At 37.4% G+C, this 16,944-nt stretch overlaps 1 protein-coding gene across 1 annotated transcript in view; it reads right to left on the reverse strand.

Annotated features, from left to right (window-relative positions):
• The window catches only part of LOC121917175 (ephrin type-A receptor 6-like), a 282,385-nt gene that overhangs the window by 127,868 nt on the left and 137,573 nt on the right, over positions 1-16,944 (reverse strand). The window contains exon 3 of the mRNA XM_042442898.1: positions 14,619-15,282. Coding sequence (XP_042298832.1) covers positions 14,619-15,282 — 664 coding nt within the window. The remainder of the gene's footprint in view (positions 1-14,618; positions 15,283-16,944) is intronic.

The raw sequence follows: 16,944 nt of genomic DNA on the forward strand, positions 1-16,944 counted from the left end.
AACATTATTGTCTTTTCTAGTGTCAAGTCAAGTTTATTGTACTAGCCAAAGGCCATGACAAAATGAGCATATCAAAAGGCATAAAGCATTTAACATTCAAAACAAAAGGCACAGAATACAGAGGACAAAAAAAATGTTCCAACATTTAATGTGCAGTTAAAAATAGTTAACTGTTAAAAAAGGGCAAATAGAAAAATGGACATCTTTCCTGCATATTAGTAAACAAATATGATATAATCATTTAAACCTAATTAATACTTGGCGTCTCCCTGGCAATTTATGGCAATTTTATTTAACTCTCTCTTTCTAATCTTTTTTGCAGCCATGGCAAACAGAGCCACTCTATGTGTAACATAGTCATTGGTGTCACTCAAAAGGAATTGGACCAAATCAACAGTAGAGCTCCCACTTTTGTTTGTCAGCAAGGATGTTAAAAATTTCTTTCTAGGGGCGCTGTACAATGGACAAATTAACAAGTGATGAACAATATCCTCCACCTAAGGCTGACTGCAGATGCATAGTCTGTTCTCCAAAGGCACTTTGTTGTAGTGTCCATCTAGAACCGCAGTATGAATTACTTGAAGTTGTAGCTCAGTGAAGGCAGTTCTTAAAGTAGGCGACTTGAGTTTTGTCAAATATCTGGCTCTGAAATGTTCAGTCTTCAAAAAGGGGAACCAAAAGTAAAATTGTGAGGTCCTAATTGACTGCAGATCTTTTCTTGAATCAGTCCAAAAGAGGAATTCCCTTAATTGCCTCTTATCCATGTCAATAACAGCGTTCAACTCGGAAAAACTATATTTTTGTAAAAGAATTTGTGAACCTGATTTCCAGAACTGGTTGTCGCACATTTCCAAGTAACACAAAGCTGGGAGACGATTAGTTGGTAAGATAGCAATATGTTTAAAATATCTTATCTGCGTAAAATCAATTCTTGTTTTAACTGAGGGGCAGCCATATTCAGTGCGCAAAAAAGGTGCAGGAGTTCCATTTGGTAAAGTGCAGAGCTTTCGGAGAAATTTGTTTTGTAATATTTCCAAGGTTTTGACAATATTGATATCTGATATCTGATCCCCATTTTTCTGCACCATAAAGCAGTTATTTGTCGTTTTGGCCATCCATGGTATCTTCATTACTATTCTCCAGCAGAAGTCTTCTCCAGACTTAACTTTTCTAAAGGTTTGGGTTCAGGACTCTTTATTTTTTGTTAGGTAGACAAGATGTTTTAGAGACAGACACTAGCAAATAGTAGTATCTCTTCTTAATACTCCCCTCACAAATCTGAGCTTAGAGACAGTTAGGTGGGATGGCAAGTACAACTGAGACAGAGGCTTGGTACAGATGGGGCTTTTGTGACGCCCTCGTCACGTGCTCGGGTTGCGTTGGGGCAAAACGTACACACGCCCCACAACCCTCGCACGTGATGAGGGTGTAACACTGGTGGTGCCCTGTATACATGGGTGCTGCCATTGTTACGTAAGTGCCGCACGGCATCTGCACGGCGCCACACAGCGCTCATGTACCAAATGCGCCACTGGCACACTTGTTACACCTCTGCCATGGGGTAAAAAGAACCCGCTTTTCACGGGTTCTTTTTCCTCTACAGGGAAGCTGTGCAGTTTGGCAGCTGCAGCTTCCCTGTGGAGGAGAAACAGGCGCCAGCAGGCCTCCCTTTTAGGGAGGTCTGTACCATGCCAGAGTTGGGCAAAGATGGATAGAAGACAAATTGGATTGCTGGACCTGTTGAAATGTAGCTGGATCTGCTGAAATGGACAATCTTTTCAAGCCTGTGTGCTTCACTATTTAAAAAGCCTTACTTTTTAAGCATTGATTGGTGTACAATGTACACTGGGCATACATAATTATTATGTGTATAATAAGATTTATGGGAGAGTCTTTTGCCTCATCAGAGGATCAGAGGATGATGAGGAAACCAATGGCTTACAATATGTATATACAGATATATTTGAGTGGATTTATTTTGTATTTGTAATACATAGGACAACATTCCCTGACACAGGAAACAATGGGACAATCCCAGTTTGTGTGACACTTTACATGTATGTCAAACAGTCATAGCGTTTATCTTTAATTAGATTTTCTATTAGAATGTAAAAGTCTGAACTAGTCTGCTTCCTTAAGAAGGGCAGTACCATCTACCTTGTTATGGGTGTATCTTATCTTGTTATGACATGTTACTAAGGGGCTTGACAGACCGTCCCTAAGGGATGGTCTCCAGCTGCCCCTTTCCTAGGCAGATTGGGGCCATGGCAACTTCACACCACAGCCCCGATCCAGCCTGTCGAGGGTGCAAAAAGTAGCACCTTTTTTGTGTCCTCAGATGGGTGCCATAGCCATGGCAATGCGGCTATATAGTGTTCCTTCGGCACTGCATCATCTGGATACAGCTCTGGAGGCATGCTATGATGCCATGTGCCATGTAGAGTGGCACATGGCATTGGGGTGCCCGGGGGGGGGGGGGGTAGGCTTGTGTCTGTCCCAATGCCAGCTTTTCAGTCCAGTCTGAAAAGGGCCTAAGTTACTAGTAAGTTTCCCAAGGGCAGTTGCCAGTGAAATGGCATATAAATCTCATTAATAAATAAAGAAGATCTCTTTGACCTGATGTCTGTTTAGGAGGCAAATGGGACTGCTGCAGCTGATTGAAATAATGTAGTAAACATATCCTTACCTGCATGACTTTTTAAAATGGTATGCTTTTAAATTGCTATTAATCTTATTGATAGATAAATACTTTGTCCTTGTACAAGGTAAAGTTAGCTTACATTGTGAGAATAAATTTCTGTAATCTGTAAAATACACGTCTATAATGTAAAATGTAATGCCATATTGCTTTTGTGCCCTGATTTGGAAAAATTACCAGATGTGTTCCATTTCAGTAGCCAAAGTCCTAGGGACAAATTCCTCAAGGAAAGAGAAATGAGAGAGAGAAAAAGAGACATTATATCTGGTTAACATGCATTGGAAAAGAAATAGAATGGTTAGCATTCTATTGGTAATGCTCATTCTTCTCTAATGACTTTGGTGTCAAAATGAGCTGAGAATGAAAGTGTGGTTTTGCTGAAATACAAAACTAGACAACTAGAAGTTTCCTTGAAAAGTTCAGATTTACCACTTTGCCTTCTGGGTGAAGAATAAGAAGCTGATCCTGCCCAGACAAGGAGCCAATCTGCTTGTTTTGGGGACTCAGGCTTTTATTTTTAGAGAACTATAACCCCTTCATGCAAGCATTAATCACCTCCCTGCCCCAGCTGGTTGTTCCCACCTGTCGCAGTTGATTTTTCTACTTGGTTTTAATGAACCATGAGGGGCAAGGATCGAATACACAAATAAATGCTCCAAATAAGGTGACCAAGCACTTTGTTCATGCCCTCAGGTTTCACTAACTGAAACTCATCCATCAAAATTCGACAAAAGTGTACTCTGGAGTTCAGTTCACCATTTGTAATAGTACAGAATGCCGGGAATTTTGTCCTAAAAATGGTTTGTGATTAAAGCACAGCACGCTGTGGACAGCCTCAGTACACTGAACCATCCGGAATGTTTCCAAAAGGTTCTATACCCTTCTGGCCACCTTCCCATCTATCTTTGACTTGGATGATGACTCCCCTATAATTCATCTTAACTCTTGATCCCCTTGATCCCCTTCCCCACCACCTTTCCCTTCTCCTTTTGTGTCATGTCTTTTTTAGATTGTAAGCCTGAGGGCAGGGAACTGTCTGAATAACTATCTGTAAGCCACTTTGAGAGCCTTTAGGGCTGAAGAGTGGGGTATAAATGCCATAAGTAAATAATATAAATAAATGCTAGAACGTGTCCAGAGATGGGTGACCGAAATGGAGAAAGGTCTGGAAACCATGCCCTGTGAGGAGTGGCTTAGGGAGCTAGTTATATTTAGTATGGAGAAGATAAGATTAAGGGGTAACATGATAGCCGTGTTTAAATATTTGAATTGATGTCATATTGAGGATGGAGAAAGCTGTTTTCTTTTGATCCAGATACTGGCATACAGAACAATGGATTCAAATTACATGAAAAGAGATTCAGCTTAACATTAGGAAGAACACTGTGATGATAAGAGCTATTTGATAGTAGTATATGCTACCTCAGAGTATGATGGAGCCTACTTCTTTGGGGGTTTTAAAACAGAGGCTGTCGTGAGTGCTTTGACTATTTATTGTTGCATTGGCAGAGGGTTGGACTGGATGGCTCTTGTGGTCTCTTTCAACTCTTCCAATCAATTCTATGATTGAAGGAGAGTCGAAACATTTGAATCAGTTGAGGGTGTTTTGCTTTGTTTTTAGTATAGATATACTTTTTGTTTGATTTTATCTTTTAAAAACTATGTGGCTTTCATAGTTACATGAGCTAGATCTATACATCAGTGCCAAATAACATTAATCAGTATTTGCAAAAATACTTTCTAACATTAAAATTAACAGGGGGGGGAAACCAGCCTGTGCTCAATGCATGGGGCTTTGGATAATGGTTGTTGCACCAATGTCTATTTTAATATCATTTTGATATCAGTAGATGTTACATTCTGCCTTGCATGTCTTGATTTTTATCTCTACCTCTGTTATAGCAATATAATTCTACTGTATATTGTAATCCTGAGAGAAGTCAGTTCAATTTATCTTAAATCCATATACTTTGAATTTCAACCCCTATCTGCAAAACATTTGCCTGGCTACAAGAGCTGGTTTATGCACAAAAAATTTTTCTGTCACAAAACGCAACACTGAGCATCACTCTCACGAAAAAGATGAGCTTATCTGAAATTTTGAAGGATGAATAAAGCCACTACTCCTGACAGAAAGAGGAGTAAGACAAGATGCTTTGCAAATCTGGAGGAAACTGTCACACATGGGGATATTATTAGAAATCAGTACTGTTTACACAGATCCACAAAGTATCCACTAGAATTCACATAACTGTATCACAATTACTATGTAACTCTGAAATGGCTGAATGGACTGGGATGAAGTGTGACACTTGCTGGGTTGGAATGATATGCTTTCAATCAGTAGTTTTGTTGTTTAAAGCCATCAACAAGAGTGCCAGGAACAGTAAGGGTAGAACATTAAGGAAATTCTGTGCACATGTCTATAAAGAGTTGACTTTACAGTTTGCATTGTGTAGCCACAATCAGTAAACATTTCAGCAAGAGTGAGGGGTTAGCAGTATGGAAAGTGTATGTTTGTCTTCAAAGCAGCTGGCTTTTGGTCATAGTCTGCTGGATGTTTACAGTACATGTATAGACTCTCTTTCAAAGAGAAATTACTGAGAAGGCAATGATGACACAATCAAAAACTACTTGTAGACTAAGACTTGTAGACAGGCCAAAATAAATCTGCTTTGGGTCACTTTCAAGGTATGCTGTTTAAATGACGCATGCATCCTAAGAGGCTGGAAACCGCACCAAAGCCACGCTCCAGTTCAGCTTTGGCATAGCTTCTGGCCTCTTAAGATGCATGTGTCATTTAAACAGCATACCTCCAAAGTGACCCAAAGCAGGTTTATTTTGGCCTGTCCGTTCAGGCCCCAAATCTAACCATTTCAACAGATTATATTACATACTAGTTTGGATAAATGATGTACAATACTGTCCCATGTAGCTTTTAGCACTGTCATATCAAAATGAGAAACAGTTAACATATGTGATTGTGTGAAATTATGCAATATTGGGGGGGGGAGCACTGATGTGAAAATTATTCACAAAATGTATAATGAACTCAAATACCAAAGAAAGTGAATAATAGTAAATTATTTGAGAAAGTGTGCAAAGTACTTGTGAAATTTTCAACATATGGAAAAAAATTCTGTGGGATAAATACACACATGTGCATGCTTGCATGTTCACAGACTCACAGAGAGAAAATGTTCAATGAAACCATCATCTAAGAACTGGGTAAAAAAGATCCCATGGTCGTTTAAAACCTGCTATAAACTTGACATGAACAGGCAATGAACCATCATTTTGATGCAGTAATGGAGGGCATTTTTACAATATTAGAATATATCCCAGGTAAAGTACAAATTGCACATCCTCTCAGAATAAAGAAGCCAGACACCTGTGATGGGTTATAAAAAGTAGGCCATGTTTATTAAAAGTTTACAGATCCCCTAACATGCAGTGGGGCCTCTCCTGGTGCAGAATATTTGGTTGATGCTGGGAGTCTACCTATGATCTCCTTCTCCTCAAAACAGGGTGAGACACCTGGGCCCCAGTGCCCATAGCAGTCGGCCTTGATATCTGGAATACCTGCCCCATTCCAGATACCTGGAAGACCTGCTCCACCGCAGGCTTCAAATAGAGACAAGGCAGATCCCAAGGGCAATTCAATTTCTAGCACTTGAGTCCCATAAATGTCAATGAACCAGAAAAAAACCCAACCCTTCTTTCCCAAAGTGCCATTTCAAAGCTCACCTCCCTACCATTCCTCCATTTTCCATGCCACCTACCAATGTGTGACCTATTTTATGACATTTTAAACATATGTCATGTGCAGGATAGGCAAAATCAACCAACCAACTAACCAACCCCTATCATCTTTTTCTAACATTGCTCATCAAGTGACCAAGGCAAAACATTCCTACTTGGCCCCCAAGAGCAAGCAGCCTCAGCCTGTGCTGAGTCAGAGAGTGGGAGGGAGGAGGTCACTAGAAACCAAAAGAGGCCATCACCAAGTCAAGCTGGGTTCTTATACCCCTCCTAGCTATGCCCTGATGCTAGATGCAGCACGACACATGGACTTATGGTGCTCCATGGCTCTTCAGCTTCCAAGGGATGCAAAACTGCCCCCAACTTGGGAATGAATTTTATCTACACAAAAGGATTGTTTATTTCAGTTTGAGCTGTTTGCAGATGTAGTTGGTTTAATTTATGATACCTGTGAGTACTTAATTTCAACAGTGCTTATTTATACAGTATTGCAAATCTTTCACACAAAATATGGGATTTGAAAATGTGCCAACATTGACCACAGCACAGTGAAAACAACAAGATTCATTAACTGGCCCTGGTAAACATTATAGCTTCTTCTTGAGATTTAATATCATTTACATCTTGAATTAACTTTGTTCTCAGAAGAAAATCTGAAAACTCCTTAACCACAGTTTGCATTTCCCAAACTACACTGTGCAAAGGGAAATCATCTATTGATTTTGAAATTGCATTTCTCAGCATAATGCTTTCATAGCTGAACACAAACCCCAAAGGAAAACAGACAATATCCTGTGGTTTAGATACAAAAATGGCAGATACTGATAATTTACTTCAAGGAAAGTGATTAACTTAGGTGTCTGTATCTGATTTTATAAAGTTGTATAGACATATTATTGTTTATAAATAACACTTTAAGAAATTTCTAATCATTACAGGCATTCATTCTTAAATTTAGGAACAGATACATTCTAAAAAATTAATATTTTCAAACTCGAAGCATTATTTAGGCATTCCATTCCATCCCCCTCTCTTGAATTTTTATATTTGTATTTTATTAAGTTTCATTTATTGTATCTTCTTAATGCTGCTTCCCACCTTTTTCATGAGCTTTTAAAAATGTAGCATGTACTCATAACAAATGTTTATTTCTTGGCAGAATACAGTTGTTATATGTCTTGAAGTCATTTCTGACCTTTGGCAACTCTAAAACAATCTTATCACAGGATGTTCTTGGCAAGATTTGTTCAGAGGGATCTTCCTCTGAGGCTGAGAGAATGTGACTTGGCCAAGGTTACTCAGTGGATTTCCATGCCTGAGCAGGGATTTGGACCCCAGTCTCCAGAGTCATAGTCCAACACTCAGACAACTACACCATTCTGTCTCTGTGCAGAATACAACAGCAAGTAGATTTCCCAGGAACCTGAGCCTGACTTCAAGGAAAGTATGTTTTAATCATAGGTAATGATTTCAAGTCTCTAAGTGAATAATATGCCTTCCTACTGTACAAACATTTACAAATCTGCATATAAATTTCTTTTATAAAATCAATAAATATGCTGCTTACATTTCAATTAGAACTGGAAAGAACATTGTCTTTATGTAGCCAAATATTTTACATGTATTACAAAAAGTGTGAATGAATTTAAGTAACAAGTTATGTTAACATGCATGCTGTTTTCAGCTTGTATAAGAATCAGTCTGTGACAATAATAGAATGCATCTAAGCATTTTTCAGAATGCATTTTCCACATGAATGAAATGTAGAATTGTCAGTTATCAAAGGATTGTCAGCTGACCACTTGCCTTTTAACCAATAAGTTAATTAAGTGTAAATGAATACCAAAACCTCAGCATAAGTATATTCAAAAGACATTTAAAAATTAAATTAAATTAAAATTAAAATGGCAAGTCAGCATTTTAGAGATTTCTAGACACGAAAACTTTTCAGTATTTTCTGTTTCAATCCTTATTACACTAGACACTCAAAAACATTGTAAAAATGTTTTTAAAAGAGTACATTGATTAAAATTTGCTCTAATCAATTAAAATTCCCTTCCAAGTTTGCAACTCCAGTGCATATTTTTCCAAGTGTAACATATAGATTAAAATGTGCACTGAAAATCAATTATGTCCAATAATCAAGGCCTTGTAATCAAATATGCATCTTCAAGATACAATTAATTTTTATAAGAGGCATCACAAGGTTTGACTGGGAAGAACCACCTAACAGTAACCACAAATAATTTATACTATATTATGTATAAAGTCATTGCATAATGTTCGATGGATATATATTAATTCTCTGGTCAAAAGGACCATAGTATTTTTTGAGATATGATACACTAGAACTATATTTGTGCTGTTTGTGATGGGCCATCTAAATGCAATTCCTAGTCCCAACATCAGTCAGTAGGAGGTTGATAAATTAACATTTGTGTAGATTCCATTGATTCAGTGTCTCTTGTATTTGGAACTAGTAATTGCATGTCGTTCTTAAGGTTTGTAGTAAGTACATGTAATTATTTAATGGATTTTGTGGGTAAGACCTAAATCAAGTTCTAAAAAATTATGATAAGAAGTACTATAATCTACAGGAAATAGCAAAAACTTGTTTCAGTATTTCAAGCGCTATAATTTATCAGCAGTGCCTTTAAAAAGACCCGGAATTAAATTTCTTTAAAACCTACATTCTAGTTTTGCTTGAATATTGAGTGGTGAAATCAGGAATTACATTTTTTGCTTTAGCTAACAACATATTCTGTAATGCCTGTGTTAATCTTTAGGATGCTACAAGTCAGTGTTTGTGTATGTTCTACAGTGTTTACTGAACAAACATGGTCCAAAGCATTTGAACCTCCTTTTGGTATAATCACAGAAATACTCATACTGATTTAGCAAAATCCTTTATTTTATTGTATTTTATTTTTGAAAATATGAAATGAAATATATGTTCCTGTATCTGCAACAGTAACTGATTTTCTGTACCAGACTGTACTTTGTAAACCGTTTCTTAACACTAAAATATTCATTTATCTTATCAGTGAACCATAAACACAGCCTTCAGCAACCAATCCAATTAGTGAGAAACAGAATTTAGACAAGATTGATACAAAAGTAGTTCAAAACTATGCTGTGCCACTATTGATAAAATGTATCCCCAGTGCCATAGACTTCATTCCAGAATAAAATCTGGTAGTTATGAGTGTTCATTTAGGTCACTCAGTGGTCATTCAAGGGGAAAATATTGGGGATTTGTTGGGGATTATTTGGGAATAGTTGGTTTCATCTCTTATTCCAGAGTCTAGAGATAGTATAAAAGCTAACTCCTTATTGTAATGCTTGTGTGTTTCATATGTAGACGATGTAAGATGTTTAATTTCATATATACAGTGTAAAGTCAGTGTATTAATTATGTGCCTAGACAATGAGAAGTGTATGTTTCTCCACAAGCAGTATAAGTTTATATTTGATCATAGGTTGGGAGCCCAGGAAACCAGACGGTGATGAGAAAGACATCCAAACAGCTACAGGTTAACGGACATACAGCAAAGAACTTTAAGTCTGAGTCTAAAGAGACAAAGGTGGGGAACCACACCTGGTTCACAACTTTGTTGTTAGAAAAGCTAGACTATTTCTCGACTCAGTTCAAACAGCAGATTTTGACCTATAGTCTGATATGGCTTAGGTACATTTATCTGATGGACTGTGTGAACCTACTTGAGCCCTGAGATCTTTGGAAGAAGTTCTTGTCTTGGTGCCACTACCTTCACAGGCACATCAGGGGTGTGTGTGAGAGAGGGTCTTCTCAGTGGCTGCCCCTAGGCCCTGGAATCCCCTTCAAAGTGACTAGTATGACCTCCTCCCTTTGATGATCTTCTATTGGCAAGCAAAGATTTTCTTTTTCCAACAAGGTTAGGGGAATTATTTTCAAACAGGACTTTTTACTAGACTGCTGTAGCGTTTTTTTAACTGTCACATATTCTTCTTTAATGTATGTTTCAAAGTGTTTTAATGCCATTGATAATTTAATTACAGTCCAATGTGATTTCCATGTTGGACTAGGACTTTGGGATTACAAGGTTTGAATCTCATACTCAGCCCTGGAAACCCACTGGGTGATCTCACCTCAGGGGAAAACAATGGCAAATTTAAAAATAGCCTGTCATTCCTTTGTCAAAACCAAGTTCTGAGTTAAAAATGGTACCTTTTCAGGCCCCTAATGACACAAATCAAAAAGCTGCTTTATGATACTGACATGCTGATAGAATATGAACAAACCAGCTAAGGTGTGTCTGTTATTAACATATTTATAAAGCAACTTGATGTGTCTAATTTTAGAGTGTGCTACTACATTTTTGAAATGGTGCCATAAAATGATTATGATATTTCAGGTAGCATTCAGAATTAAAGACTTATACAATGGAATTGGCATGTATTATTTGTTCCTTTCTTTTGTTCAGCCATAGCAGGCAGTAAGTCAGATGCTTCAATAGATATATTATACAGCTATATAGATACAGATGCCATTGTAAACAGAGATGACAATGTAGTTGAAAATGTAGGTAAATCTACAACCCACTGGATGATAATAATAATAATAATAATAATAATATAATAATATATTTTTATTTTCCCATCTCTCCCTACAGATAGTATCTAATAGTGTGATACTGCTGACACAAATGTTATGCTAATTGACACAAATATCTGTACCATAGACAGGAACAGAATTCAATAATTTTCAGTTGTGCAACCAATTAGGTTATGTTTATGAAGATTTTTAAACTGTGTACAGGACAAATGTGTACACTAGAACAAATATGCTGCTCATTTTGCAACTGGGAGGGAGGAGGATTTTGCCGGTACACTGCACAGGGGAATTCTTTCCTTTACTAATCTTACATTGGATTTAGGCTGTTAATTTTTACAATTATTTTCTTAGAATTGTGGAAATGTATGGCCACCAGTTATATTATGGAAGAGAATGATGTAAGCGTTAGTATATAAACTTAGCTGGTTAACAATTATCTAGTATATTCTATAAATGATTAATGTATTTTGAGCATAAACCACTACTACAAAGGTCCTAGTGTTTGACAGAATTTTCATGTTAAATCAAGATCTGTAATACTGTAGGTCATGATTTATTTTTCCAAATGAAATACTATCATAAAACAAAACAACATAATGTTTTATCATATCTTCTTGACTTCTTCAGCTTCACGGTAAGATGGTGACTGAGGAGTGGTACACATGGGCAGGAAAAAGCGACTCAAAGTTACTTTTTCTGATTGCGGTTTGGAATCTTTCTGTCTGCACCTGCTGCTCCCAAGGCTGCTCAAATGTGTATGGCCTGACCCACAGTGTGGCATCAAGCTGTGCCACTGGGTAATTTTTTTTTGGTCACCTCCCCCCCCCCCCATGCATATCCACCGTCGCACAAACATTGTGCTGGTGACTGACTGCTGCCTAGATGACATTCTACTGGATTGCCACCTCTTTGATTAGCCACACAGTCACCTCTATGATCCTTCACTGGTACAGGGAATCAGTGTGCCCAGCAAACCATAATCATGCCCCCCTACATGCTGCCTTCATCCCATGTGCCCTCTTGGACTGTTTGGTTTGTGTATGCTGTACTTATATCCAGTTGAGGTATCACACTTTCAGTTTTTGCATTTCCACACTTGGGTAATGATGCAGTTCCATCATTTTTAATGCCTACATGTACCAGTGTGTTTATGTGCAGGTTAGGGTTAGGATAAATTGCTCCTTTAGAACTGCTCCCGCGTCAGGGCATTTATATGCAGCTGCAAAGATGTGCATTTTCCAGGCTAAATTTGAATAATCTGAGTTCTGTTTGCCCCGATTTTTAGCCCCAGAGCACAGCCTCAATCTGGTTTCCACTCACTTTAGAGCCATGCATTATCTAAACGTCTTTCCTTCAAAGTGGTTTGAAACCCACTATATTTGGCCTGTGTGTTTCACCCCTCAGTCAAAAAGATATATATATATATATATATATATATATATATATATATATATATATGCGCCTTTCTTACTTTGATTTTATTCATTTCTAGTTTTAATTGGGTTATTATGGAGCTGAGAACTTGTTGAGAACTCCAGTTGCATAACACTATGTTGATGTAATCCTGTGGTATTGCAGACAGGACTGAGATATTCAGACTGGTGGGAGGAAGGAGGAGTTTTGCCTATACATCTTTCAGGTTGCAATGTTGACTATGGCAATTCTTGCTTAAGGAAGTCTTGAATACCTTATTATTATTATTATTATTATTATTATTATTATCTTATATCCCACCTTTCTCCCAATGTAGGAACTCAAGGTGGCAAACAAGTATGAAACAATACAATTTAAAAACAATACAAAATATTAAAATACATAAATATATAATTAAAAAACAATTAACAATTTTAAAGATTAAAACAATGATACATTAAACAGTTATAAATTAAAATATAATATATTAAAATACAAACCATTAAAATTTGTATAGCCCAGCATTAAAAACCCAGTCCTTCTCAGCTTAATGGGTCTGACTGCATATGAATGTCTTTACCTGGTGTTGGAAGGATATCAAGGATGACACCATCCTGGCCTCCCTAAGGAGGGTGATGCAAAGCTTGGAAGCAGTCACTGAGAAGGCCCTGTCTCTTGTTTCCACCAAATGCACCTGAGAGGGTGATGGGACAGAGAGAAGAGCCTCTCCAGATGATCTCAGTACTCTGGTGGGCTTGTACAGGGAGATACAGTCCTTCAAATAGCCTGGACTCAAGTTGTACACCTTATGCAAACTTGTAGAAGGTCCAACCATCTACATAGCTGAATGGTTATGTAAGCATAAAGCACCAACAAGATTCTAGCCAATGAGTTTATCTCTCTTACCATGTCATCTATTGTTGTGTTTTCTGGGTATAAACAAAAGACTAAGAAGAACAGCATCCAAAAGTTATTAAAATAATTTAAAATTTTAAAAATTGGGTATTTAAATTTCAAATATCAAATCTCAGAAATCTTTGTCTCTTTTGTTGCATAAGTATAGGAATCAAATGGTATTAAAACATAGAATGACTATTTTCTAAATGCATTCCACACAGTTACTATAAAGACAGGATGCAGTAACATGGCTTCCTTAAACTAGATAGACTTCACCATTTCAGCTAACCTAATTTCATTAAACTTCCACACCTATGACTGAAAAAACAAACATTAATAGCTGTCTGAATGCACCACTAATACTAATCTCCAGAAAACAAAGCTTCCTCTAAACCACATCAAAGTAGACCTTTTTGGGCTACTTAATTTCACTATTTTAACCTGAGTGGCATTCTTTCTTTCCATTATCAGTTTGAGTGTTTTGTACAAGCAATACCCTAATAGTATAAAAGTCTGCATCTTTCCCACATATGATTACATATATGCAAAAACAGTGAAAATTCTATTATGTTTTGTAACAGACATTTGTATTTATATGATTACAACAACCACTACTATCAGAGAAATCACAGATCAATAAAATATGTAGCACTGGAAATACCCGTGGGTGTACCACTGTCCTGTTTTCTAATTTGCACACAGACACTGAACACAGCATGTATTGCAGCCCTCATTACTTGGTATTAATGCAACCATTTAAATGTATTTGTCACAACTAATGAAAAACTATTCTGGATTATCTGGTGAATGATCCCCCCCCCCTTCAGAACATAATGTATTTTGCATTCTTTGTGAAGGTGGCTAGAAAACACCCTGAGCAGTTTAATAATATAATATACGATGAGCATCAATTGTGGCTGCATCTGCACTGACAAAATAATGCAGTTTGACATCACTTTAATTGCTGTACCAATGTTATGGAATCCTAGGAGCTGTAGTTTGTAGTGGACCCTCTGACAGAGAAAGCTAAATATCGTACTAAAACACAAATCCCAGGAGTGTATAGGATGAATCCATGGTAGCTAAAATGGTGTCAAACCGCATTATTTCTGGAGTGAAGAGGCAGCCCATTAAACCTAATTAAACTTTCCCCTTTAAGTTGTTTAAAAACTGGACTACGGCTCAAATGGTTAAACAAACACAAGACAACAAAGGAAAAAAATTGCTTCGGGATGCAATGAAGAATTCTCTTACCATGGCAAGACCCATCCACTTCTTCATATCCAACACTGCAGATGCACCTTCCTAGAGGCACAAGCCAATCTCCATCTGCTCCACAATATAATTTTGGAGTGTCCCGTTCCTCAGCACTCTTCACACAGGAACCTCGTACTTCCACTAAAGAGGAAGAATCAACTCTTGGAATAGTGTCAGGAAACATAGCCAAGTTCCGAACAGTGAAAGGACACTTTTTATAATAAACACGAACAGAGACCAAAGCTATGCATGCTCCAATGTCTTGAAAAGCAAGAAAAAATCCTTTTCTGTTTATAGGTCCCACTTCACGAACTTCTGTATTCAGTTTAAGGATGCGATCACCCAAATCCATCTGAGTAAAACTTTCATCTGCTGCAATGGTATCAATTTTACTGTACTGGTTTGGCTTGAATTTAATTCCATGTGATTCATCTGATTCCAGGTAGTAGAGATTAAATGTTTCTTTGCATGTTCCCAAAACCCATGGAATGCTGTTGCAGTCCCTCAGTGTAAACTTCATTTCCACATAAATTTTCTGAGCTGCATCACGGGAGATCCAATTTGTACGAAGCCAGTTGTTTTGGTTGGGTTCCATAACATTACATACCTGGTAGGTGTGAATGGGACGATTATATTCATCCATTTCTGTTATGGCATCCCACTGGGAGAAAAAAAAATAGTAACTGTATTTAAAACTGTCTTTATATTCATAGAAATATATTCATAAAGTAATACAATCAATTTAAACTTGGAATTATTATTAGTGTGGAAAACTCATGTTAAATTTTAGCACTGTGAGATAGCCAGAGGAATATCAAGATCTAAGACAATGAGGCAGATGAAGAGCTATGCAATTATTATTATTCTATTTAAAAGATGTGTTCAGGATACTTTTGATACAGACTTGATCATATGCATTCCTAATCTATTTGTCTTTATAAACCAATTATGTCCAAATTTATACATACTAAGCTTCAACAGATATATCTGGAAACAGTAACCAATTAATGTATGTTTAAGTGAGGTTGTACATTCCAGAAACAAAGAGTTGGAAGGGGCCTCAAGCGCTATTCAGTCCAATCCCTTGCTCAGTGCAAGATCTCAAGCTAAAGCATCCCCAGCAAGTTGCTGTCCTGCCTTTTTTTGGAAGACATCAAGATAAGGAGGCCCCATGACCTCTCTAGGTTCCATTGCCAAACTGCTCTTACTGTTACTGTCAAGAAGTTTTTTTCCAATATTCAATTCAAATATTCTGCCCTGTAATTTCAAAACACTAGACTTGCTAGTAGAGAACAGGCATGCCCCCTCCTCTGTGTGACAGTCCTTAATGCATTACATAAGAGCAGTATCAACTCACACAACAGGAGAAGGCATTTGCCTGAACTATCAGTTAAAAAAAAGCAGTAATAAAAGTATTAGTAAACAAGCAGTAATAAACAAATAGTAAGTAAAGGAAAAAACTGGCAGGCATCTACATACAAAACAACAATAAAAGTGGTTCTTTAAATTCAATAAATTGGAAGATTTTGCTCCAGTAGTCTATAACCTTTTTTAATGGTAAAAATAAAGGTTTTCCCTTGACAAGATTGCCTAGTCGTAACCAACTGTAGGGGGCAGTGATCATCTCCAGTTTAAGCCAAAGAGCCAGTGTTGTCTGAAGATGACACTGGTGGTCATGTGGCTGGCATGACTGTACAGAACACTGTTACCTTCCCACCAAAGTGGTACCTATTTATCTACTTGTATTTGCATGCTTTCGAACTGCTAGGTTGGCAGAAGCTGGGACTACTGACAGGAGTTCACCTCATCATGTGCCACTTGGGCCTCTAACAGCCAATCTTCTGACCTTACAATTGTCAGAACTGGCATCTTAACCACTAACTCACTGAGTGAAATGTTACACTGTGTTACACTGCTGATTACACAGAGACCATGGTCCCAGGCAGTTACAGACACAAGTTAAACCAAGTTTCTTTGGAGTATATTCTAAACGTCATGTTTCAAGCAAAGGTGTGGCAACCCAAAACAAGCTGTATCATCCTGGTTTCACATAAAGAGGTATTTGCCTGAAATTACCTTCATTTATACATTGAAAAGTTTAGAATGCCAGGATGAATACTAGTGGTTATTTTTTATTTCTTCCTGTGATTTTTAACTGCAAGAGTCATGGTTTTGATTTCAGGACAAATTGAGCAAGAGATTTTCAGTGTAGAACTGATATGATATAACTGTTAAACCAAAATTCAGCCATGATGGAATCAGGAAAGTCCTCCCTTAGCCAAAGAAACTAAGTGGGAGCATCTTTTCCCTTCATCCTAATGGA

Source organism: Sceloporus undulatus, unplaced genomic scaffold, assembly GCF_019175285.1.
Source record: "Sceloporus undulatus isolate JIND9_A2432 ecotype Alabama unplaced genomic scaffold, SceUnd_v1.1 scaffold_12, whole genome shotgun sequence".
Classification (NCBI taxonomy): Eukaryota; Metazoa; Chordata; class Lepidosauria; order Squamata; family Phrynosomatidae; genus Sceloporus; species Sceloporus undulatus.